At 43.7% G+C, this 27,182-nt stretch overlaps 1 protein-coding gene across 2 annotated transcripts; it reads left to right on the top strand.

The window, feature by feature from the left end:
• The first annotated feature begins 8,919 nt into the window (after positions 1–8,919).
• CNR1 (cannabinoid receptor 1) lies at positions 8,920–27,179 on the top strand. 2 transcript variants are annotated; one of them, XM_063389627.1, is made up of 3 exons: positions 8,920–9,203; positions 16,387–16,477; positions 21,975–27,177. In XM_063389627.1, the coding sequence occupies exon 3, from the start codon at positions 22,036–22,038 to the stop codon at positions 23,455–23,457; it is 1,422 nt and encodes a 473-aa protein (XP_063245697.1). In that variant the 5' UTR covers positions 8,920–9,203; positions 16,387–16,477; positions 21,975–22,035; the 3' UTR covers positions 23,458–27,177. The 2 variants fall into 2 exon arrangements, with proteins under 2 accessions (XP_063245697.1, XP_063245698.1); XM_063389628.1 differs by lacking the exon at positions 16,387–16,477 and having other exon boundaries at positions 21,975–27,179.
• The last annotated feature ends 3 nt before the right edge of the window (positions 27,180–27,182 follow it).

Raw genomic sequence — 27,182 nt, 5'->3', positions numbered from 1 at the left:
AGGGCTCTCTTAGGGACACATCATACTGTTGATTATCCTTTTCATAAAACATACTGTCTGTTCCTTAATTTTTAAGTGTTTTCTTCATAATGTGAATGCATAGAATGGTTTGGATCGAAAGGGACCATCCAGTTCCAACCCCTCCACCATGGACAGGGACACCTCCCACTACACCAGGTTGCTCAAAGCCCCGTTCAGCCTGATCCTGGAACACTTCCAGGGAACGGGGTCCTCCACATCTCCTTTGGGCAACCTGTTTCAGTGACTCGCTATCATCACAATGAAGAATTTCTTCCTAAAATTTTATGTAAACCTGACCTCTTTCAGTTCAAAACCATTGCTGTATCATCTTTGTTCCAGGTAACCATGTGCTGCTTTCGCTGTCCTGGCATCTGAAGGACACTGGAGCAAAGAGGCAGACATTAAGAGGCAGGTAACATCCCTATTTTTGTGCTTTGATGTATTACTTCTTCAGCAATCACCTCATAAGCACAATCAAAAATACATGCCTTAAAAAGCAGCTGGAGAATCATTACACGGCACAGAAACCCATCCCAGGATGGAAAATGAATGTGGCTTACACACGCATTGGATTTCTGAGATGGCTACAGGGACACAACCTACGGCAGGAACATTACTCAAGCCCCACTTCTCAACCTCAAAATGGTGTGAGAAAATCTAACTATTCTCAACAGGGCTGCAAGATAGGTGGTGCCAAAACACAATTACAGAAGGATTTCTTTGGAAGAAACCCCATCCCAACAGGTGTTTTTCCCATTTTTTTTCCTTGAGTTGAGCTTGCCAGGTGAGCTGCATGGATTGATTCCAGGCTGATCTGTGTTCAGAATCTCACTGCCACTGATGTGAATTTATTTTCCCATGGATACAGGGACGCTGTAGGGCCTTGAAACGAACAGTTAATGATGTTCAGTCCCCCCTTGTCCTAGCAGAGACTATGCTAAATGGGCTTGAGCTTTGTGATTTGGGTTTTGTTGTTTAAACAAGCAGTAGTAAAGCACAGGCACCGCTCCTGCTTTACAGAGCACAAAGTGCTAGTGACCTCTGTGTCACACAGGTGCCACAAGATTTCAGGTGAATATTTTGAAGTAACAAAATCTGAACTGGCAGCCTTTCTGTGACCAAAGTGTTTTATTAGGAAAAACAAGCATGCAACTATACATTTTATGCTGAATATTGAAGGACACTACAACAAATTTGTGGGGCAGGAAGGGATAGCATCAGCAGTCTTTGACTGTATGAACAAATGTAGCCACAATGGTTGCAATATTTGTAGAAAAGGCATCTAAAAAGCTGGCAGAGGTAAAAGAAATAGCCACACTGTCTCTTGAGGAGCAGACTGTGATACATCCTGAGGAATGGCACTGGTAGAAGAAAGAGAAGTTTGTATTTCTCTTTTGGAGTGACTGCATGTTTCTCCTGAAACACAGGGACAAGTGGTTTCTCCAGGCTCACTATGCTTCCCCTGCAGCACAAACTGATGGAGGACTCAGTCTGCAGAGGGAGGGGGCCCTTAAGTACAGCTGCACCTGTGCACTGAGCAGAGTGTGCCACAATAGGGAAGAGCTCTGCCACAATCCTCTGCAACCTGTGGGAAGGGATGAGGAAGTAGGTGATGAGTGCATTTTATCCTAGCTGAGGTTTATAGCCATTACAATAGCAGCTGAGGTCTCTCCCTCACCCTCCAATAATGGCCTCATTTTGTTAAGTGCCATACAAACACATACACAGAAAAAGTGCCTCTTCCACACAGATACATCTCGAACAAACTTCAGCTAGAAAATGTGCAGGTCTCATCCAAACTCGTAATTGTTTCTCATTGCTGGAACAGAACATCTATGCCATACAGACTGATATATACTGTCCCTATTTTAAAAAATGACATAATGGGTTGTTTTCATATCTAGCAGGAAGAAGGAAAATGTGAACAAAAGTCAAGAGAGAAAACAAATCTGTATATTTCCATGAAAGAACCAATCTATTTTCAAGTCATCTTAGGCTGTGTTTTTAGTTAGGTTTTGTTTGTTTATTTGTTGGTTTCTTTTGCCATACTGATGAGTGATATTGATTTGCATTGCACAGAAGTTGCAGATACCATCCTATGTCTATTTCCATTAAACACAGCATTCAGAGCACCCAACATCATTTGGAGACTTTCTTGACTTTGATGCCTGTACACTAACAAAGGTAGAGCATCAGGAAAAAGCTTTGTCATCTTGTTTTTCTCAGTTCCTTCCTTTCACCACACAGTTTTGTTTATTTATTTGTTTTAGGAACACACTTTTTTTTTTTTACACTTTGCTATGCATATTTATAATGAAAAGATGATTTGTGTCCTCATTACTGCTCTATTGCTCAATGATGAAAAAACATTAACAAAGGAAAATAATTTTCAGTCAGCTCATAACGTTCTATGCAGGTGAACTGGAATCGTAAAGAGTATGATTTAATGAAAGAAGGTGAGAAGATTAAAAAAACCCACTAATAAGGGTCTTTCTCTGCATTGAAAGATCACTTAGGAGCAGAGCAATGATTTCCTTTGTATTAGAAAAACATAATGCAAACGTTCAAAAGCAGCATCCTCAAGGTCAAAGAAGCCCATCCTTTCTAACACAGTATACTTAGTCTCCTCCTCAACAAACTCCTTTTTCCACCTACATCAGCATTTTGTAATTTTGAGATAGTGGACAGAAAATAAACTCGTGTTTCAGCCAGTTTTTGGTTCTGAAAGAACTAAATGCAAAAATGCCACAGAAAGCACTTGAATCTCTATGCACTATTAGTGGAGCAGCTCACGAACATCTACCTAGAGCTGCAGACAGATTCAAACATTGAAGAGAAAAAGCTTCCAAAATCACGATCTTTAAAATGCTTGTGAGATTTCTGCCATTTGCTTTGGAGACCTGGAATGAGGAGCGAGTCAACACCAAGCCACACCGAGCAGAGCACGTGGTGCCGAATGATTGAAAACACAGAGCCAGTCAGAGCTGCTGGAGCCAAAAGGTGCTGCTCCAAATGGGAGCACCATGCCATGGCTTCACACCCAGCACAGCAGCTTCTGTCCAGGGTGCCGGAGCAGAGACTACAGCATCATACAGAGACAAAAAAAAAGGAGGAGGAGTCAGTGGACTTCAGCCCAAAGGAACATTTCTAAGGCTTCTTCCCCAGGCATCAGCAAATGTGTGACAGGCAGCAGATGTCAGGTCAGCAATTCCCCGCCTCTGAATCTGGGAAAGCCTGTGTTTTAAAACAGAGATGCACTCCCAGCAAGTGCTCACCAATCTTCCAGCTTGTCTTTTCTGTCATCTTTGTCAGGATTTGGTGGAAGGACCATGACACAGTAGAGTATCACTGCCATTAGAGCAAAAGAAAACACCTTGTTAGTACTCTGCAGTGCCACCCTCAACAGGAAAGGTAAAACATCACAAAATATCAACAGAGCAGAAGAGCAGAAGATTAAGCTCAACTGCATTATGTCTGGCATGGCTACCAACATCTGTCAGCAGTAAATGGAGAATTTTAAAAAAAACAGGCATTCTTAACTGTGTTACATGCTTCTTTCCTTAATTCATTGAATTCATAACCCAAATTACATAGAACAGCAGCTAAATTGGTTCATCATTGCTCAACTCCAATTTAAAAGGACAAAGCAAGAAGTTGAAAAGAATAATATTTGCGGAACTGGATAGCTTCAGGGGACAGTTAATGATGGGATAGAGAGACTTGAATGCCTGCATCACTGGTTTTAATTTGGTTTGGGGCAATAGTGACACAAAGTCATTACTGTATGAGAGCTATTTGTGGGTGTTTTGTGTGAGATGAGGTGGTGGTCTCAGTCTGTTCCTAGCTGGTGGACACCTGCTTTACAAAACTCAGCAGCACATCTCTCACTCACAGCAGCTGGCAAAGTCAAAAGCTAAGATCAGACATGGGGCAGGAGCAGGGCTACTGTACTACCCAAGCAACAGGCTGAATTGTGCTGTGGGGACAGCCCATAACAAGGACACTGCCATGCCGCATCAGTGACACAAACAGCAACTGTCCCCTGGCAGCTCAACTCTTTCAAAAAAGACCATTTGACTAAATATGGAGTTGGACAATTAACAAAGGCCCCGGGTAAACCACTCACTTTCATGGGTTCTGTCATTTCCTGGACTGTTTTTTTTTTATTATTTGTTGGATGGCAGTAAAGCTGCTCCTGGACAATGAAATTTCTGATTGGGTTTTTATTGTTATTATTTGCAATGTGTTAGTGCCTGCAGGTCATAGACAGGATTATGACTTTGTTGTGATAGGTGCTCAGAAACCACTAGTAAGAGACAGTTCTCACTTCGATGACCTTATAGTTTAAACAGAAAAGCCTGAGAGTGAAGGGAGAAAAAAGATATTATTATCCTCATTTCATAGTGGGGCAGCAACTGTGCAGAAAGACAAACAGCAGTACGTCCCCAGGGGCCGAGCTCATGTTGCTCTTCCTGAACTCGGTGAAAACCGCGGGTGTTCAACGGTACGGAAAAAAAGGGGCCAACATCACACAACAAGTAATGAGGAGATTCAGGACTTGGTGGGTCCCAAACTGACCTTGCTTGTTTAACAGCTTGCAGAGAAAATGTACAAAAGCTGAAAAATCCCGTTGCTTTAGGAGTACTTGTTTGTGCCGCAGCAGCACCTGAACTTATCGTTTCCTCCGGCTCTGATGTTTAGTGAGAGAAGGCTGCCACAGGAAATGGCCAAGGTTTAAGGTCTTGTTTTTCAATCTTTTGTTCTCCAAAAGAATTTCTGTTGTGGTCCTCAAGGTGTGCAGGGGCAGAATTGTACTTATAGTGAAGACCCTCCTCAATGTTCTCCCCAAAGACTGTGTGCCTGGGAAGGGGTGGAAAGGATTTTGTGCACCCATGGTGCTCATTGCTATCATAGCAGAGAAGCCCCCTAAAATGGATAGATAAAGATGAGCCCTTGGGATAAGCAGACAGTCTTCTAAATTAAGAACTGGACATAAGAACAAATCTTCTCTCTTATTTGAAAATGATTTAAGAAACTGCCACATAAGCCTTGTAAAAATCAATCTGCCTGTGGGCAGGACACTGGATAAGTGTTAAAACCCAGTGTCCTGGCTTCTTCAATGAGCACACTTCCAAATGCATCATTTATGTCTTGTTTAATAGTTGGCTCTACCTATGGATGAAGAGAGAAAAGTGAGCACTACCTCTGAGTTTATATGAGCCAGCAGGAGGAAACACTCTTGACTAGAAATGATGGAGAAATCCTGAAAGCAGTCATGGTGCTGCAGGGTGTACAAAACTAGGAAGCAAGTGATCTTTCTGAGATAACCAAAGCATCTAACCTGAGTGTTGTACAGATTTTTTCAAAGTAAATCATCAAGGTCTCACAATGCATCTCTGATCAATCTAAATAGATAAATAAAATGCTTAATGGATGAAGGACAACACTCTTGAAGTGGCAAAGTTATTTTTTCATAACAATATAAAATTAAACTATTTGGAAAAAATATCTGACTGACAAGGCAAGAATGTGATTTAGAAAGAGCATAGGATCAGCTGGATTATCTCATCTGTTACCCCCTTGCCTCTTCTTCCTGAAATAAGAACTGAAGGAAATCCCAGTTGCAATATGTCGTGGTTTAACCCCAGCCAGCAACTAAGCACCACACAGCTGCTCACTTACTCTCTGCCCCCAGAGGGATAGGGAAGAGAGTTGGGGAAAAAAAAGGCAAAATTCATGGGCTGAGATACAGACAGTTTAATAGGACAGAAAAGGACGGAGGAAAAATGGATTTACAAAACAAGTGATGCATAATAATAACAGCAGTAATAATAACAATACAATCAGAGTACACAAAAACAGTGATACACAATTCAACTGCTGACCACCTGCTGACTGATGCCCAGCCAGTCTCTGAGCAGTAACCCCCAGGCAGCTTTCCCCCCCTGTTTACAGAATGAGCATGATATCATACAGAATTGAATATCCCTTCGGCCAGCTCAGGTCAGCTGTCCTGGCTCCGCATCCTCCCAGCTTCTTCCGCCCCCAGTCTACACACAGGTGAGAAACCAAAAAAATCCTTGACTCGGTGTAAACAGTGCATAGAAACAATGAAAACATCAGTGTGTTATCAACACAATTCTCATACTAAATCCAAAACACAGCAGTGTATCGGCCACTAGGAAGAAAATCGACTTTATCACAGACCAAGTCAGGAGAAAATAGTACCTGGGGTGGTTAATCATGCCTTTAAAAGGCAGGTGTGTTCTAGAATTCCATCATGTGGTTGAGAGGCCAGCAAAATTCAGATATTCTAGTTTCACTAGGTGTTTGCAGTTTAAAATTTTGCTCCAAATCAGAATAGCAGAATTCATACCTCAAGAAAGGTGTGGAGAACATTAATTTCAGGTTGATGGTAATAAGTGACTCAGCTTTCCAATTTTTTGTATTATTTTGCAATATATAATATAAAAGGAAATATTTTGAAACCAAAACTCGTTTTGAAGGAAGAAATTGAAATGTTTAGCTTGGATATGTCACAACGAGACATTCCCACACTGTTGGAACAACCCTCCACCACTTGCTCTTTTTTAAATGACATTTTCAGTGCAACCAACAAGAGTTTGCAAAGCATTTCAGTTTTGACAAGGTTGCATTTTCCAGTGGAAAGCCATTTTTTCAAAGGTTTTCAAACCAGCTCCACTGGGAACAGGTGTCACAGGATTGCAACAACCTTCCCTTTGCAAAATTGCTAAATTGCAAGCAGGATCCTGGCAGAGGGGCTGGGGCGTGCAAGGCTTTAGGGGTCCCAGGATGACCCATGGTTATGAAGGTTGAGAACCTGCGTGAATCAGGTTCTTCTGGCTACCCATACATCCTGTCTCCTGCCGAATTTGTAGGCTGAACAGGCAGTAGCAACTGTGCAGGATTGTAAGGGGGGGAAAAACCCTCAGTGTGTGGCCATGGCTACATGTTCAACCCTGCAATGCCCTTCTTTACCACCCAAGTTTAGAAGCCATGGAAAGGAGGATTATCCCGAGACTGGAGTAACACTCAGTTCAGGATGGGAATCTTTAGCAAGCAAGAACGTGGAGGCAGGATGAACAGTAACAAGTGCCCTTAAATTCCCTCTGAGGGCTGATTTTGGTCTGGCAATGTCTGCTTGATGTGGCTTGCAGAGGGGATGTGTCCCTCCACAAACTCGGAAGACAAATTTTAACTTGGTAGGTTCACACTGAAAGCAGAAGTAGTCAACTCTTTCAAAGAATTAAGGAAAAAGGTCTTAGTCCTCTGAGAATCAGTATTTCTGAAATGCATAGCTAGAGTCTGGTCCGATTTAACACAGTCCTAAATAAAGTTCTTTTTACATTCCACCAGTTCTGAATGACCAAACAGACAGACTAATACCAGAAACTCAAGCTGGGCACAAATGAGTTGGTCTCTTTTTTACCCTTCCACTTTTTTCACAGGGAGTGCCATTTGAAATTATCTCCTTTCTTGTTAATTTAATGATTACCATCAAAAAGAGCCAGCGGCTGAAAAATTATAGGCAGTAATTATGATCTTGCAGACTCGCTCTGGGACTTGATGCAGGGAAAACATTGGATTGCGAGAATGAGGCTGTACTCCTCAGCAGATGCACTTTGGTGGATGGAGCCTGGAGATTTTGGTTGCCTCAGAACTTGGGGGCCCAGCTTGAGAAGCCTTCAGGAGGAAGAGTCACTGTGAGATGGCAGGCACATCTTGAGTTGGACACTTCTAAAAATACAACCACCCGAAACCTTTAACCATCACCTGTGGAGAGTTGAGTGTTTTTTTAACTTGATAAACAAGGAAAATCACATATTCCTCCTCCGTGCTTGGATGTACCAGTTCAGGTAAATGGTAGATGAACCGGTTAATGTCTTTAGACACTATGTCAAATGATAAATATTTATCATGTTTCAGTATTAATTCGTGTGAAGACAAATACATATGTATGACACTGCAGAGGCAGAAACACATGATCAAAGCCAGCTCGATATTACAGTGTTTAGGAACTGGCCGGTGAAGAAAGCTCAGCTTTCCAGTTATGCCCATTGCCTGTCCAATTTGGAGCCATTTCACCCCTCAGAGAGGAGAGGATCTCCAGTACTTCTGAGGGCTGCCATGACGACTGTCGTATAAGCCCGAAAACACCGAAGGCGGGATTCAGGGATAGTGAGAAAAAGGGAAATAAACTATGTCAAACCCCTGGTGTTCCACAGGAAATACTGGGACGGGGAAAGGACGCCCCACGAGGGCAGCCACAGCCGCCAACCTCTGCAGCCCCCCGGTGCGCCGACCCCGCGGCCCTGTGGCGAGAGCGGAGCCGGTCCCCGCTGTCCCCACGCGGTGCGGGCGGCCGGCGGGGCCGGGCTGGGTCCCCGCGGGGGGATGCGCCGTCCGGCCCCCCGGGCCGGAGGAGGCGCTGCCTTCCACATTGGCCGGGGGCCGGCGCGCTGCCTCCCCCGGCCCCGCTCCCCCGCGCCCGGGCGGGGGGCGCGGCGGCGGAGCGGCGGCACGACGGGGCTCACGGGCGGGCAGCGCCCGGGGCGCGGGGTGGGGCGCGGCCCGAAACGGATCCGCTCTCCGCTGCCCGCCCCTGCGGTGTCCCCCGGCGTTGCCGTGTCCCTCCCCCGGGGCGAAGTTTGGCCAGCGCCGCCTGTCCGCCCCGGTACTGCCAGGGCCGGGACAAAAGGCACACACTGACACGTGATGGGCGCCGGGCTTCATAAATGGGACCGGAGCGGGGCGGAAGGCGGGGGGGACGTAGCGGCGGCGTGTGCCGGAGTCACGCCGGGCGCCCGGCGGCTCCCGCGCTGCCTCCCCGCGCCGAGGCGGCGGCGGGCGGAGGCGGCGGAGGAGGGGGCGGGCGGGCGGCACATGGAGCGGCGGCGGCGGCAGGGCGGCGGAGCCCGGCGCGCCGCCTGAGCCGGGAGAGCGAGGGCGGCGGTGGTCGGAGAGGAGGCGCCGAGGGGAGGGAAGCGAAGAAGGGGAGGCAGCCGGGGGGAGAAGTCTCCCACCTCCTCCTTCCCCTCACCGGCACCGCCTCCTCGGCGCTCCCCAGTGCTGGGGTGCCCGGGTGGGGCGGCGCTCCCGCTCCCTGCCGGGGGTCGGCGCGGCCGGAGCAGGCGGGGATCGCGGCCGGTGCCGTGCGGAGGGTAAGGACGGCGCGGGGCGGCGGGGGGGCAGGGGAGGACGGCGGGTGCCCCCCGGTCGGGGGCAGGGACCCGTCGTCCCCCTCAAAGTTTGTTGGCGGCGTGGGTGGGAGGGAGGTTTTCTGGGGAATGACACCGCCTGCCCCGACGGCGGAACGGGCGGAGGGGAGGCGGCTGCCTGCGGAGCATCCCTCCCCGTGATCCGCCGCTGCGTCCCGCGGCGATCGCGACCCACGCTGCGGCGGGGCCGAGGACCGCGCGGGTCTCGCCTCTGCCCCGGGCACGGCCCCGCGCCGCCGCCTCGGGCGGCTGCGGCGAGTTGGAGGTGGCCCGGCGGCCGCCCGGGAATAGCCGGTGGTCCCGGGAGCGCAGTTTGGCTTCGCGAGCCCGGCCGGAGGAGGGGGGACCCGGCGGCCGAGGGGAGCCCGGCAGCGGGCGGGGTGCGGGCGGCTGGTGGCGTTATGGTTAACACGCGTCTATTCTTCTGTGCGCGGAGCCGGGAGCCTCCCGGGCTCCCACAGGACCTTATCTGACATCGGAGGTTTTTCCTCTCGTCCTGACCCGCTGGTGATTTACAGCGGGTGGTATTCAGCCCGGCTTTCCTGTGCACTTTGCCTCTCAAAACTCTGTCTTTGAGGCCGTAACCGAAATAAAAAGAAGGTTCGCAATTTTGTGCGCAATGATGTTCCGTTAAAAAATGTCAATTAGTCGTCCAGCATGCTCAGAATATCCCGGTAGGGTTGGTTGGTTGGTGGTTTGTTTTTGTCTGAAATTTGGAAGTCTGGGAGGGAAGGAGCTGAAAAAGAGTGAGCCTTTTAAACTTCACGCAGCGTTTGTCATGTGAAATCTTCATCTGTTGAGAAATAATTTTGAGTAACCAGATGGGCTTATTTGGCATCTTTTTGTCTCAAAGACGTCTGCAAATCTCCATTGAGAACACCCCTGGATGAGGTATGTACCAAGCCTTTGGTAGGAGAGAGCTCATTACTGTGATTGCAGTTTGATTAAGTAAAATGGTGTCAGAAGATGAAGCCCATACTTTTCCTTCTTTCTCTAAAATTGTCATCACTGTTATTTTCTGTATGGCAGCAAATAATAACAGTAACAGTTTTGGCACATGTTTTTTTCTTTCAGAAGATAAAGGGACATATAAAGCATAGAGCCAGATTGCAAAATTCTCCTTGAGTATCTACTAGGGTTAAAAAAACCCAAACAAAACAGTGTAGCTTTTTTAACCTGGTAAAGGTGTAGTAATTTTTTCTTTCTTTTTTCTTAGCTGTATCGTGTTGTTTTCATTGTTATTGTTCACCCTTTCTTAAAGGAATATGGCATGCTCTGCTGGGGGTGGCATTGCTGTTAAGGCGAAGAATCAGACCGATACTGAATATGATGTTTAATAACAAAATGTACAGCATTGCAAAAATTACTTGGCTGTGCTTAATTGTTTTTGTATTGCACCTTGTATCAACGACCAGCATGGGTTTTTCCTTCTCAAGAAGAGGAAAAAGCCCTGTGACTATAGTAGGAATATTTATTATGCAGGCAGAGTTTATTAAATCAGTCATTAAAAAAATGAACGTAACATCTTTAAACAGTTCAGAAGATGAATGTGTAATTCCTGATTTGCTTGAGGTTAAAATTAGTTTTGTGGCAACGAGTAGCAGCTTTGCTTTTTTATCTGTTGGTCTTTGGAATAAGAGGCAGGACCATTTGAATAAAACCATTTTAAACCAGAATTCATAAAAGCAATAATTGTTTAACTGAGCCAGCAGGCACCTATTGCCAGAAGGGGAAAAAAAAGTTGGCTAGGTAAAGAAATTGACTTATTTGCTGAGAATTTAGCTCACTGACCATTCTGTGATACCTAAACTCACAGGAATGGAATCAAAATACCTATAAAACTCAAGGTGAAGGTGGAAGCAGGTTGTAGTATTGCGAGGACGAACTGGTGGATGCCTTTGATCCTGGCTGTTGTTCTTTGATGAATGATGTGAGCTCAGTTGCATAAAGGACCACGTTAAAAGCTTTCATGCTCTGTTGAAGGACTGACAGGTCTTAGCCAATGCAAGCCTTTCTTTAACTTCCCCTATTACAAGTTTTTGATTGGACAGCAGAAGTTTAGAAAGAAATAACTTTTTTTTTTCTTTCTTTTTGAAGCCATTTTTGACTTTCAGCCTTTAATGTGGCCATCTCAAAATGCTTGCAGACTGTCATCCCACTGGGAATTTTGGTGCTGAAAGTGCTACACACTAGAGAGGGAGAGCTGACATGGTTTTCTTTTCTATTGGGCTGAGGAGACTAAGAATCCAAACTCATGTATTAATTTAGTATTCTCCAAGATTTTTATGAATACATTGCCATTCTTGATTCTGCAGGTCTCATCCTGTCTTCTGCTCACCTAGTTTCTCTAATTCTGCATGGTTTAAAAAGAAATTACTGTAACTTCTTGAATGCAAACTTTGTGACCTCTCTAGTCATACAGTCACCTACCTAGGCATCTGCAGAATTCATTTTTCTCAATGGTGATTACTCTTCATTTCTTTCCAGATGTCTATTTTGTCATTATCTGACAGTCCTCATGAAAGGTAAATGATTTTTTTGCTGCAATTTCCCAAATAGTTTAGGCTATGTAACATGATGAATGTTCTATAAAACCACTCATCGACCATTTAGGTGAGAATTCTGAGATTTTTCTCTCCTCTAGCAGCAAATTCACAGTCTGCTGATGATTTAAAATTTGTACTGTGGGCGACCCTAACACTGGGATTTGGCCAAGTTCAAAGCAGCTATGCAGATGGACACACAAGACAGAAGGCAGAGGGAAATAGACCCTTTTAATCATAACAAGGCTGCTCTTCTTTTCTTATCTACAGTGGAAATGCATGCAAGTCCCTTGTACCTAAAAGCAAGCTTGCAAATGTGCCAGAATAGACAGCAAGAGAATTTATTATTAATGCAAAGTTAAAAATGTGACAACCTGTCTTCTCAGTACTGCTCTGTATGTCTCCGTTTCTACAGACTGACGCTGTACTGCTGCCAAAAGTGCACATCCCATCGCTGTTGGTGGGATAAGGATTCCTCCCCAAAACTCACACCCTTTGAAACTGTGTGGCTTTGTTAATGATTGCTGAAACCAGCTATGACTTGTCCTTTTGAAATGGCTATAATGACTTATAAATCAATTTCTCGGTAGAAAGAACTTTTTTTTTCTTTCCCTTTTTCCCGAAGGTGCCATTGTTGCCCGTGAAAAATGATTGGGTTTGCAACATAAGGTTGGAGCACATTTTATTCTGCCATTTGTGCCTTGTGCAGGGGCATTACAGTGATGCACACGCCAAGCTTGGTTCTGCCTCTCTTCAGTAGGAACATCCTTTCTTGGTGAAACTGGCCACATCCAAATTACAGACAAAATAGGTATTTAATTACAGTGCACGTTAGTATCATGTTTGCTTCTTACACCTTGGCTGGACTGTTGGTGAAAGTGGATGTTTTATACAATTCAGATGTTGTATTGTTGATGTAGATTGAGGCTAGATGCCATCAAATAGTACCTCATCCTCTGTTAACATCCTCTTTGGCAATTATATATTCTTAAGAAAGGTGTTTTTACTTACTACAAAGTACTGAGCAGGAGCAGGTCTGTACTGTCAGTTCCCGTTCAGCTCTCACTGGAGTAGTTTCCATCTTTCTGCATTTTAGGAAACATTTCAATGTTTGTGTTTAGGATCTTGGGGGGCTCCCACCTTCTTGTTCTGCTGAGTGTGTGAAACACGCTCTCAGAAATCACTGCTTTTAGTCAGTTGTACCTCTGTTTTAAGGATTGCAGCACTGAAGTCCAGACTGTGTACATGCCTGGAATGTTAGGTGACATATGTATAGATACATGCAAAATAACTTTTACAGGATCTCAGTGATAGATATACTAGTTTTAGATTCTTGCTTTCAGCTAAAAAGGCTGTATATAAGGGAATTCAAAATAATGTTCAGCAATCATCTTGCCTGTATTTTTTGTACCTACACTTGTAGCTTGTCTGTGTGTTCTCTAGGACTTGAAATTTGAGTTTATGCATGACAAAGTGCAGGGTTGATGAAACTTCAGTTCTTTCTCTAGGGATGTGGTTTTTTGTTTATGTATATTTGTAAGCTTATGCATAGAAGTATACCTATATGTGTGTAAAGTCATAACTCATCCCTCAGCATATTTTAGCTATTTTTCCAAGTCTGGTGTAATATTGGTTGGAGTCTCTCCGCAATTTGTTGTTCTGCTACTTGGATATCAAATTCTACTGTAATTCTTTCTCACTTCTCCTCTTCCCTCCCTTTCGCCGTTCTTTAAAAAAAGAGAAGCATCTGCATGTTTCAAAGACATACACCATTGCCAAGCAATCTGGTGTAGTGGTTTAATATGCTGGCAAATAATTTCCCAAGTTGTGTGTGTGAAGGCAGTATATTTGAATATCATTATATTGTGCATGTAACTATGAGGACAGTTATCTGAGCTTATTTAAATCTTAGGAAAGGCTAGAGAGCTCCAGAAATGGAAGAATGTTTTTTTTTTTTTAATTGGGAGTCCGTATTTTTGTCCTTTGCTAATGCTGGCATGGGACATCGCAGTTGCCAAAAGGCTTTTATCCTAGGTTCTGAGCACTGCCAATACTTTGACGGCCTAAAAACAGTCTGTAGGAGAAGCAGACTCCTGAAGACTGAGGTAGAAGGGATGGTGCTTTGCAGTGTGTTGCAGGTCTTCTGTACAATAACTGTTTGTCATTGCCTGTGAACCTCTTTCACTTTTGGTGTGTTTACCCACCGTATGGGTCACTCAGTGGCTCCATTTGAGCACTCTCTTCCTTTCGACCTTTGAAGTCCATATCCCGTATGTCATTTGCCATAAGCAGTTTGATTTTTTTTAATGTCCCTGGCCAAATTTGCTCAGCTAACCTCTCCTGAGTGTCCCCAGCCTGGTCCCAACTGTCGGTGTGTACAGCGCTGTCCTTTTCTCTGACCTTACCAAGGATGGCTTCTCAGAGCCCTTTGCATCTTCCTTTGTCGTTTGAATACAGATCAGAAATGGACTTTCAAAAGAGCAAGTCATTGCCTGCAGAGCGATCTGTTCCTTCTTTATGGTGAGATCTGAAAAATCCCACTAGCTTTATCTTTCAGCTTATGGAGGTGTCTCTGAAGTTCGCACAGCTCAGAAGAGGAGGGAGGTTTTCTCTCGTGAATTTTCTCCTTCACCTGATCTGCTTTCCTCCAGCCTATCACAAAGAAATTCTTCTCTTTCTCTAAAATCTGTATCCCTGCCTCACTGAGGCATTTCACTTGGGTCTTCATTTCTTACCTTTTCCCACTTCGCTCCTGTTTGGCCTGAAGATGTCTTATTCCCAGTATGAGAACAGTAGTTATCTTTCCTCTCTCCTACCAGTCCTTACCACACCAATAACTTAACTCACATTACCATTGCTCTCGGCACCTCCTTGCTATCTCATGATTTCTTTAATTAAAACTTGTTACAGCCAGTTTGTTGTGGGGGGATGAGAAGCAGACATACACTCTATGCACTTTATGAGAATTCTCCCTGGAGCTTGATGTTTTTGCTATCTGCCTGTCTCTAAACCTTACTCTTTTAATAAAGTTCACTAATATTTTCTGCTGCAAGAAATTTGTGGCTTTATGTGTTCTGCTCTGGCCATTGCATGGAAGCTATTTTGTAGCAGTGGTTCTCTCCCTCTTTCTCTCTTTTCTTCCTGATAAATTTGTTTTCCCTCCAGTTTGATCCTCTACACATTACATTCTTCTGGAAACCTTGAGCCTTTAGCATCCAATGGAGCCTGGTCTTTTATGTCCTGCTCTGTTGTTACAGATGACTTCTCTGTCTTGAAGTACACGTTGTGTACTAAGCTGCCATTTCTCCTAGGTACTTCCAGGAGATTGAGTGTTCAGCCCCTGTCTCTTTTGCACCTTTCTGGGCTTCTCTGTCCCCATGTATGTCAATTCTGCTCAGCAGTAAGTACCTGCACCTTTTGGCATTAGAGAATGGCTAGAGAAGAGGCTGGAAATTAGATGATTTCTGTTGGAATTTTAAAATCCAAGATGAACTCTCATGAAAAAGAAAAAGTTTCAGAGTTCAAAATTAACAAGCTTAATGAGTTCTCTTCCATTTTCTTTAAAATGTAAGTACCGTAGCACTGTATCAAGCTTCTCATATTATCTGTTCATTCTGCTTTATTGGAAAATAAGAATAGAAAGTCCTTTATTGGGAAACCGGTCCCTAAACTGGAGCTGATTTTAAGCAAGCAGCCAGGTCACGATTGCTTCACTGTTTCCTTTCATCTGAGTCTTTCATACTTCAGCAGGACTCCTCATCCTCTTCCAAAATTCTATCTTTAGATTAAATTAAGATAACAGGAAGTAAGCTGTGAAAGATCTTTAAATCCTACAGTTTTACAGTAGCCACCTCTGCCTTCCGTCCCTTCTCCCAAAAGCTGGGCAGAGCAAGTAGCTGTAGTTTTCTGTTAATGTGACCCTGATGGTCCCCTTGCTGATTTGTGACTTCAGTAGTTCATCTTGTCTACAACTTGGTAGGAAATGTGTGTATAAGGGGTTGTATTTTACAAGCTGAGGAGTTTTGGGTGACCTCAGGAGTTCTAGAGATTTTTCACAGGCAGATGGGGCAGCTGTCCCCGCTCTTCCTCCTCTGCATCTGTGTGGGATGCAGGAGGTGCATCCTTGGTTTGCTTAATTCAGAGAAAGGACTACAAGCTAAGCCTCTCATCAGGCAGGCACTCTGCCTCTTGGAATATTAGTTAGTGCCTTTATTTCTGGAAGTTTAGCTGTCAATTCAATATTGAACAACTGGAGCAGTTTAGAGATGGGCAGCAGGATGTAGAGGTTGCTAGCATGCTCAACTGGCTCACAGAGAGCAAAATTTTGGTCCTTCCCCTGCACCAGAAGGAGCAGGACTTCAGCCTTGCTTTTGAACCTCTGTGCTCTTAGACACATGTATGTGCTTTGGCTGTTTGGGACATCAGGTGCAGCCTCCTTTTCTCTGTACCTGCAAATCACCTGTGCTAAAACTGGTATGCACATCTTGCCAACTTTAGAGGGAGGAAATAATACTATTCCTTTTAAAAATATTGTCCATCACTGATTAACACCCTGTTTTCCCCCTTGTTTTGTTTTTGTTCAGGTTGTCAGCTGCTGGATGCTGGGGGGTGTCACATAGGAGCCATTTGCCCACAAATTGGAACAGTGCAGCCCTTATCCTGCTAGTGCAAACGGTATGTTAATTACCAGAAATAACCATGTAGCTGTGCATTCTTGCTAATTACAATTCAACTTGCCGAAGATATGATCATGTTACATAAGAACAAAATTGGGTTCATTACTTGCATGCCCTAGTTTACCCCATAGCTGATAGTGCCTTGCTGCATCTAGAAGATAACATCCCTTTTTTGCTCCTCTCCTAGTGTCTGTGTTCCTTCCCAATCCCTCACACAGAGAAAACTCTGACTGAAATGAATGCAAGTTTTCCTGAATTAGGAGTGACAGCATATTTGCCATTTTTAGCCTAGGAGTAGCACAGTTTTGGAGATGGAGTAGTAAACCAGTAAATAGGATAGGGGTAGCATTGCCTTCGCATTCTTCTCAACATGTGTTTTTTTCTCACTTGGTGTTACTGAGTCTGAGAGTGCCATTTCTCAGTCTGCACATTTCTTTCTCCAAGGCTTGGAAACCTTGTTCTGTCCTCAAAGCTGTATTGTCCATCACCATATGGGATAAGATAATTATTAGCCATATAAATTTTCATTTTATAGGACAGTTCTAATTCCTAGAGGCCGACAGTTACCATGGTGGATCTCATTTTTCTCACAGTTTTACTGCTGACTGCATATGAGTGTAAATTACTGCTGTGTCTCTTGTGGTAGTACTTTGTGGACTCAGTTTGGGAGGAGTCCCAGTGTACAGGGCACTATGCAAACTTACCAGAAGATAATGCCCTTCTCTGAATGACTTAGAACCTTATAAGGTGTAAACAAGGAGAGTGCGTTTATATATTTTTATGCATTCAGAAATTGTTTGAATTCTTCCTACTTGTCCTTTAGCCTATTCTTAATTAACTATGATTATCATAGAAGACACGTATAGACATGGAGATCAAAATATTTTCTAAAATGGAAGCCAAAAAGGATTGATTGTGGATTTCTCTTTCTTGTTTTGATTCCTTTTCTTGCAGTGTCAACATTTTTGCAGCTATCAGTATCATCATTGTATTCCTCATAATTACTTTCAGAGGAACAGCATAAATACTCACTCTTTCTATTCAGGGTATTAAAATGGCTTTTTCAGTCATCCTGGTTTGAAAATTGTAACAGATTCAGCTCTTTTTGTAGACAATGATAAAAACTTTCCAGCTCTCCTTCTACCCCAGAACAGCAAGAGAAGATAGGTAATAGCATTTTAATAGAGTCACGTTCTTGTTCCGCAAGTGAACTGGCCTTGTAGACCAACAAGAAGTCTGGAGGAGATGTAATTCTCCCCATTGTCCTTGATGATGAATTACCAGACTCTTATGTACTGTGTATTTTTTATTTTACCTGAAGTGTATTTATATTTTGATATCCAAGCATCTTTTAGGGCTATATGTAACCACACAGTGGAGGGCACTAGTAAGGCTTGCCCCCTCAACTCTTCACTAATTCTTTCACTTTGAAAGGCAGAGCGTTACGAAGTTGTGTTCTCAACCTTCAGGTGATGTTTAACACCTCGTGTTTGATCCCTGACTAAGTAGGCCGGGAAAAAGGGCAGAAGGAAGTTGAAGGCATGTCACTGCAGACGGCTAAGCTGGAGTTTGTCAAAGCCACTCCATCTAGTGGCAATCACTTAGCACAGCTGGTCTGTCAGTGCCCACCAACAGCTGCTGGATGATGGGAGAAAGGCCTAAAATGGTGCTCAGCTATGGCTGTTCTGGTCTGGTCTTCAAGATGAAAGATCCTGGAGGTTTTCTCTGTTGTTTAATTCTTATCTACAATCATAATTCAGTACTTGCTGTGCTATGGGAATGCTTGCATGCAGCTATGGGAATACATCAAAATTTTTGAGTGCCAGTGTTGGTACAGCCGCTCCTTCATATTTAATCAATGTTTCAGTCCTTTAAAAGCTGTTTTAAAATAAGTGAGGTAGTAGAGCTCATTTATAGAAGGAATGAAGCTGGGAGCTTTGAAAACTCCAAGTTGAAAGAGTGGATTCTAGCAGGGCAGAAGAGTTCCTGGCAGAGCAGGGAGGGACTCCCTTACTGCGTCTCTGCCCGTGACGGGAGCTTTCTGCAGCACACAGCTGTCCCTCCAGCCCCAGGGTGAACCTGTGTGGGGGACACGTCTTCTCTGCAGAAGCTCTGAGAAGCCAGAGGGGCTCCTGACGTATTTCATGTGGCGATGGTCATGGCTCTTGGGCAGGATGGGTTTGGATTGTGTTGAAGCCAGCTGCAAAGAGCAGTGTGGCTGCATGGGGTGAGGTGTCTGTTTTCATGGGCGCTGCCTGCTCAGCCCTCCAGGTTTGGACAGAAATGCGCAGAGCCGAAATGTGTGTGGCACTGGCATGTGCACGTGACCATATGAAAAGACCAAAAACAAGACCACTGCTTCTGCCATGGTCTTTTCTTTCTGTGTCAAATTGTGCAGCACCTGTTGCCCGATATCTGCAGTGCCGAGGGTCCAGTCTTGTTTTCACCAGACAGCTGTGGAAAACCTGGCTGATCTCTTCAGTGTATTTTAGTAGTGAGCTTATACTGGGATAAGCTAGTATCTAAATTAAAATAAATGAATTTCCTGTAAAGTGTAATATCAGATCAGGCAAATGGTTGTTTTACTGCAACTTTAATAAAAATCAACTGCAGCTTGAATAGGTGCATGCACACATACTGCTAGAAATTTCCAATTAGGATATTCCCAGCAGCAAACAAAACCAAAATTAATGTTAGCAGCATCCCCCAAAGCCTAAACTGCACTACTAATGAACTCCCAAGTACTCTCAAAGAAAACTCCCTTTGCAGAGACAATAAGGTAAAAATTACTGTAATAATCTCAATGTAAAAATACAGAGAAAAAAGTCATTGACATTCAGAGTAAGACTTGCCTCTCCTGATCCCATTAACCGTGTTGTTAGCATAGCATATGCATGCATAGTGATATTGTCACATAACTCACTGCCACCTTCAAAAGAGCACACAAGAACTCGTGTTCTTTCATTTGTATTTCAAATAAAGGTAGGGGTTGCATGGCACCTAATTCTGAGGAAGTCTGCACTTGACATGACTCCAGCAGAGACCAGCTACCTCATAACAATTTGTTTGTCTGTCTAGCAGAGGTGCTCAGTTGAATACAATTTATGAAGCTCTCCTCAGACATAATCTTCTCGACATGGGGCTGTGGCTTTACTCATTAAAATGGTTCTCTTCCTTCTGTCAAAAATAAGCTTGAATAGCAGAGGATACCACAGCAATCTTTATATGTTTATAGAACTACTTTTTTATTTAATATTTTTGGGTAGTTTTCAAATAAATAACACATTCTTCAGTTCTGGTTTTAAAATGGTGTTACAATGCCAAGCCTAAAGTTGCCACACTTTACCCAAAGCAGGTTTGTCAGCAGAGTCATCATTGCAGTATGTAACATCTGCAAATTCTCTAGGAATAGGTATAAAACAGAAAAGTACCTTCCATGTTAGATGATTGCTGTTCATTTTTAATGTATGCTTCAGTGACATTTCCCTCCCTCACTGCTCACGCCCCCAAAATTAAATTCCTTAATACTATCTGTCTGTCTAATAATTGTTATTTGCTGAGCAAACTGTGTCTGCAAAAGCTGACACAGCCAGTATATTTTGTGTGTTGCCACTATCCCAGTAAGGGTTGTTTGTACTCATACTTTTTTGCAGCATTGGAGTGTGTGTTCTGAAGGTCTGAGTTCATATTCTCTTTAATACTCAATGTCCAGGCCTGCTTAATAAAAGGCAAAACTTTTAAAGAGCTATGGAAAAAGTCTTGAGGGTTCATATGCTATAAGGGCAGTATAAATATATCATCAGCCAAGTGTTCTCTGCTTCTTTGGAAATGCTCATGATTTCACGTATTTTTAAGTACTGCTGTTGTTACAGAGAGGCATTCTTTTCTTCCTTCCTTTAGTTTTCATGGGAAAAGAGAACAGTGGTACCTACTGTGCATGTCTTCTCTTTAAGAGCTGAGGTGATCAGTACTCTGATTTTGGCAGATAAACTCTTGTAGCCTTTCTGACCATTTATTGTCTGTTGTGTGAAGTGAACAGATTAAGTCAGTACAAGCCTATATAGGCATCTAGGCTTCTAGGATTTCTTGAGTGCAACAATTGCCTTCATACTAAAAGCAAGAAGAAACTTAGTTTGCTCCTATTGCTGATCAATCATCGAGGTGTCCCATAGCAGATGCAGGATATTTGTAGCACACAAAAGGAGTGATTCTGGCTCTTACTTGGATTCAGACCACTCTCTTCGATTGAGGCGGTGGAAGGGGGCCCTAAAGCAGATGTTCAATCCATATTCCACTTTCTATTGGCAAAGTAATAAAAAGGAGTACAGCATAACAAGAGCTGTAAGACTTGTCTTACATGCTGATGCATGCTCAGGAGCTGAGGGGGGTCCTCTCCCAGAGGAACCCTGACCAGGAGTTGTTCCTCACAACTAGTTACCATCCATGAGCAAAGGCTGTACTTGACAGATCTCAGAGACCACTGGCTACTTGGGGACCTTCTGCTGGATCCGCCCAGTTTTGGAGGGGATGGAATGTTTTTGAGGGTGTTCTCAGGGGTACAAGTTACTTACATTTCAATGCTTCTTACAGAAGCTGTAGCTCCTGGTCCCTTTGCCTGGAATTTTGGCCACTGCTTAAACTTGTTTATCTAGGCAAAGTTGAATGGCCCTGACTGAGATTTCTGATGTGTACAGAGCAGATCTCTGATTCTCTCACTGACCTAACAGGGCTGGTCATCTTTCCTGAAACTGTGGACTGAGCTGGTTAACAGCTGGGTAACCCACCTCCCTCATATTGGCCAAACATTCCAGTACCTTAGTTTGCTGAGCAGAAGGAAGGAATAGAGCAATCTCTGTGTATGAGTGTAATGAAGCTATCTATTTACTGATCAATACCTTGCTAATAAATTTGCAGTTTCAAATTCAGGATGTTAATAGACCTCAGATTGCTATAGCGGGGTAATAAAAATATACAGGCATACTGGGTGAACTGTGAAATTTGGAGTGCATGGCTCTGTCCCCATTGCCTCTCTGTTGTCAATTTTTTAAAGCCCTCAGTGCCTTTTGAAAGAAAAACAATGAAGGTGGTGACTCAGTTTAGTGCTGCTCCTGCACCGGCACTTGGTATTATCTAAATGAAGCAAGCCCAAGGAATATTGGTCTGCAAGGTACTTTGCAATCAGAAGCTGAGAGAAATATCTTTCTGGTGGAGCAGCTCAGAAGGTTTTGATGAGAAATGAAAATTGCTTTTCTGTGAAACACTCAATTCCCTGTGCCTCTGTTTTTCACGTCACTTCTTAGTGTAATTCAGTTTTAGTGAAATCCAGATGATTTCTTTCTCAGTGCTCAACCCACCCTGATTTCCCAGAGTGGCAAAGCTAGACCTGCACTGAATACCAGGGAAGGGTTGATTTTGTTCGACACAGTTCACCTAAGTTGTCAGTGGAGTTTGTCTCCCTGTTTATGTTAATGAAGTCTGATCTTTTTCCCATATAGGATTTCCTCCGATGCATTTTTTCATCTCCCAAGTATTTCTGAAACCAACAAGACTGAGGTTATGAAGTCAATTCTAGATGGCCTCGCAGATACAACTTTCCGAACCATCACGACAGATCTCCTTTACGTGGGCTCCAACGATATCCAGTACGAAGACATGAAGGGCGACATGGCATCCAAGCTGGGGTACTACCCCCAGAAGTTCCCTCTTTCTTCCTTCAGGGGTGATCCTTTCCAAGAAAAAATGACTGGAGGAGATGATTCCCTGCTGAACATTATTCCCTCAGAGCAGGTCAACATCACAGAGTTTTACAACAAGTCCCTGTCCAGTCTTAAGGATAATGAGGAGAATATACAGTGCGGGGAGAACTTCATGGATATGGAGTGTTTTATGATCCTGAACCCCAGCCAGCAGCTGGCCATCGCCGTGCTGTCGCTCACCCTGGGCACATTCACAGTCCTAGAGAACCTCCTCGTCCTGTGTGTCATCCTCCACTCCCGAAGCCTTCGATGCAGACCCTCCTACCATTTCATTGGCAGCTTGGCTGTGGCCGACCTCCTGGGCAGCGTGATTTTTGTCTACAGTTTTGTGGATTTCCATGTTTTCCACCGGAAGGATAGCCCCAACGTCTTCTTGTTCAAACTGGGTGGAGTTACCGCCTCCTTCACCGCCTCCGTAGGTAGCCTTTTCCTCACGGCAATAGACCGGTACATCTCTATACACAGGCCGCTAGCTTATAAAAGGATTGTTACCCGACCAAAGGCTGTCGTAGCGTTTTGTGTGATGTGGACCATTGCTATCGTAATAGCCGTTCTTCCTCTGCTCGGCTGGAACTGCAAAAAACTCAATTCTGTTTGTTCGGACATATTCCCTCTCATCGACGAGACGTACTTGATGTTCTGGATCGGGGTCACCAGCGTCCTCTTGTTGTTCATTGTCTATGCCTACATGTACATTCTGTGGAAGGCTCACAGCCACGCTGTTCGCATGTTGCAGCGAGGCACGCAGAAAAGCATAATCATTCAGTCGACGGAGGATGGTAAGGTACAGATCACTAGGCCTGATCAAACTCGTATGGACATCAGGTTAGCCAAAACCTTGGTCCTTATCCTGGTTGTTTTAATCATATGCTGGGGCCCTCTCCTCGCCATCATGGTGTACGATGTCTTTGGGAAAATGAACAAGCTCGTCAAGACTATCTTTGCCTTCTGTAGCATGCTGTGTTTGCTGAATTCAACAGTGAATCCCATCATCTACGCTCTGAGGAGCAAGGACCTGCGACACGCCTTCCGCAGCATGTTCCCCACCTGCGAGGGGACCGCGCAGCCCCTGGATAACAGCATGGAGTCTGACTGCCAGCACAAACACGCCAACAACGCGGGGAACGTGCACAGGGCTGCCGAGAGCTGCATTAAGAGCACAGTTAAGATTGCCAAAGTTACCATGTCTGTCTCCACAGACACAACTGCTGAAGCGTTGTAAGTCAGAGACTTCTCAGCGTTGTGAGAAAAGAAGTTTAAGTTTAAAAAAAAAAAAATTTAAAAAATCAACAACAGAGAAAACCAAACCCATGGCTTAATGTGTTTGTAATACTTTTTGGTTTGTCATTGTAAGCTGAGCGATGATTGTGTTAAGAGCATTACCATCAGCCAGTTGTTCAGGTTTTACAATTAGGGATTCTAGATAAATTTTTGTAAGTTTTTCTCAAAAGGTGTTTACTGAATAATAATGTTTCCTGAAAGAGCACAGCGAAAATACCAGATTAGCAATCATTCCTTTGGGGGTGTGAAGAATTGTGAAACCTAATTGAAAAATAATGCATCCTAAACCAATACCATTAAATAAGAAAAAACGCCTTGTAATCATGCTGTTCATTTCAACGTGAAATGTATTTCATGTCTGTAAGTAATAGGAGTTTCTGATTTTTTCCAAAAGCAGCAGTGCTGAGTTTAGAAGTTTTGTAAAACGTGTCGTGTCCTGTGAATTGTGTGCTGTTTTATTATGTGTTATTGATATTTGTCTGATTAAACAAAGTGATGAGGTAGAATTCTGTGGAAATAACGTGAAACGTGATATGTAAACCCCATTGAAAACACTTACTGTATTTGAAGAACTCCTATGAGATATTTTGGAAATTTTACACTTTTAGTGGTCTTCTGTGGACTTAGAGGAGAGGCTTTGTGTTCTTCTACTAAAATTATTTCCCCACTACCTTTTACTTTCACATGCATATGAGACTAACAGCAACAGAGGAATAGAGGAGGAATGTGAGAAAGGAATGCACTGGTTCAGACTTTTAAATACCACTGCGTTTATACAGAAGGATGATTATGGTTGCACAGACTACTGTCCTGCTCTTGGGCATTGCGTGAATACGAACACTGAAAAGCAAAGGTCCCGGATATTGGCTCCTTTAATGGGCATCTGGTTTTAAGCCATGTGCTGGTATTGGACCACTGAAGACAGCATGTGTCAGACTCAATGTGTGATGTTATCACTGTGCAGTCAATGTGTACTTGAAGTGTGTCACATTCCTGTGTCCCAGGTCTAAGCAGATTCAGAGCCTGAGATACCAAACTCGTCTTCACTAAAAGAGGAGGAAATATTGTCAGACATTTTCTTATTTTGTGGGTGTGTATATAAATAAATATCTCTGTGTGTGTGTACGTGTGTGTGTGTGTGTGTGTGTAAGTATACTAACCAGTGTGAGTCATGGTAGCATAGCTAAGATAGGACACTATGACCAAATGTAACTGTATTTCTTGCTGCACGCTTTGCACACAAATTCTGTTTCTAAAATTGAGTTCTTCCAATTAATTACTGGTGAAAGTACCGTACTAAGAACGTCTCAAGCCACGCTGAGATGGGTGTCCATGTGCTAGAGGAAGCAACCTTTCAGTTACACTTGAGAATAAAGAGAAAGGAGGGGCAGAGAGCATGGAATGAGCCTGCACTGACAAATGCTGAGGCTGTTACTGGTGTTCCTGAAGACTGAGAAAGCCAGGAGTAAATGGTAGTTTGTTTTAAGGCTGTGAATATTCAAATCTGATAGCTTGCAATGAGGTGCATCTCTCTGAAACCACTGACAAGGTTTGACACTACCAGGAAGAAGTTACTGAAGGAAAATAGTGACTGTTCTGTGGTGGGACAGTTTCTGCAGCCTGGGACTCACAAGGAACATGCTTCCAGGTAGTCTTTGAGACATGGATATTCTGTGATTCTGTTCTGAGTCATAAGGCCTGGGATCCTCTTCTCTGCTGCCTTGCTTTTTCAGGCCGTTTCCTCACCCTTCTGGCTGGTTTCTGCCAAAATAGCTGAAAACGCAGCTTAGTCCTTTAGCTGCCTGGTACTTGCTGCAACAGGGGTGAATTTTCTTCATGATACAGGGCGAGTGGAGCCAAATCCATACTACCCTGCCACCCATCCTTGTGCTTAGGTAGGGAGAGACGGGGGGTGACAGTCCTGGCTCTCTGGCTCCCTTAGGGCAGGCCAGAGCAGCTGGCTGAACGAACACCCAGCCCCTTTCAGCCAGTGGCTCTGGGGGTGCAAGTGGCTCCAAGTTTATGCTTGGTGAGGGGTGGCATGTTTCAGAGATAAGATTGGACCAGGTGAGGTGCTGAGCAACATCTGGAAGAGACAGGGGTACTTTCCTCCTCCACCCACCTCCACTGCAGCTTACCAGTGTGATGGGGCAGGGCACCATGCTCTCAAGGGGCCCACTGCAGTCAGCCAAAACAGGGGATTGCAGAGGATTCCCAGAGAATGTCAAGTCCTGAAAGATGTTTCTTATGTCTAGTTCTAAAGCAGTCCTCTTGGAGGAGCGGGGGAAAGCCTATTTGAAATGTTAAGGGTATTTTAAGAGCCATTTTTGAAACTGTCTTCTTGTGAATTAAATGCAAACTTTGTGGAATTTTGTTGTGCATTCAAGTTCTAAATCTTACGATAAATCATGGGACAATGGGGCTGTCTTGGCACTTAACTTGGTGCTTACTGATATAATAAGAAATAGCATCCTGTGAAATGTTATCGTCTATCATCAGTATCTTCATTTGCATAATGAGTTTTTCTAAAGCTCTGGGAACTGCATCGGTTCACTTAGAACCATTTATTCAAGAGTTGGCAACAATTTCCTTACATGTTGCACACTGAGTAGAACTATCCTTTCATTAGAAAAATCTGCTGCCGTTCCAAGATAAGCTGTACTCATACTTCAGCTTTCGATATTCCTAATTTGCAGTTGGCTACCTTCACTTAGTGATAGCACAGCCGAACTATACTGCGTTCCACCGCCACCCACACCATCATCATCATCATCATCATCATCATCATCATCATCATCGTCATCATCATTGTCATCATCATCATCATCCACCCACCACCGCTAGTTGCAGTTGCGTGTGTATGTACCAAATCCAAGTGTCACGTATCTACCAAGAAGACCATCTGTGTCACACGTGTGCAGAGTTAGATTCTCGACAGTCTAATTGTATATTTGTATGATATAATCTCCTCAGTGCTGTGCAATCACTATCCACATCTTGCACTAGCCTTTCAATGAAAATTTTAGTGTGTCTATTGTGAGATAGACAGCGTGTTCTACCTGCTGTTATTGGGCTGAATGTATGTAAATAAGTGACAAAAAAAAAGTCATCTGTACAAGCAGTGGCCTAAAAAGTCTGTAATTGTGGACTAGGAAAATTGTTGAAGTTGCTGTGACATCTCAATTACTACCTTTGAAACTGTTTACAGGGTCTCTTGGGATGCTGTTTCACAGTGAAAGGAAAACTTTTACTTGTGATAATATGAGGTAAAGAAATCGGATTACCTGAGATTTTTATTTCCAGTGTTTCAAAGTGGAGAACATAACTCTTTATTGTCTGTAAATCTAACATTATTACTTCCTCTTAGAAGAATATTGTATCATTAGATGTTTGTTTGAGCTGGTAACATTCTTGCAACTGTTGCAATATTTTTCATTAGCAACCTGTATAATAGTTTGTACACAAGTACTGTTCAGATTGTCATGAAAAGTAGCTTTGACCATTTACTTACCAGTAGCAGAATAGTATTTCTATAAGATTTCCAGTGTATTCCTACCATATCATGTTTTATTTCTATAATGTAATTAAACTGTTATTTATTCAAGGAGAAAAAGTATTCCTCTGCTTTTTTGTTTTCCAAATTTTGAGATAACTGAGGAAGCCACA

The sequence above is a fragment of the Prinia subflava genome, chromosome 2, assembly GCF_021018805.1.
Source record: "Prinia subflava isolate CZ2003 ecotype Zambia chromosome 2, Cam_Psub_1.2, whole genome shotgun sequence".
Classification (NCBI taxonomy): Eukaryota; Metazoa; Chordata; class Aves; order Passeriformes; family Cisticolidae; genus Prinia; species Prinia subflava.
The sequence above is the reverse complement of the archived record's forward strand: the minus strand, read 5'-3'. Positions and strand labels throughout refer to the sequence as shown.

What these genes read in the sequence shown, in the direction of transcription:
- CNR1 (XM_063389628.1), top strand. Translation starts at nt 22,036, where the DNA reads ATGAAGTCAATTCTAGATGGCCTCGCAGATACAACTTTCCGAACCATC.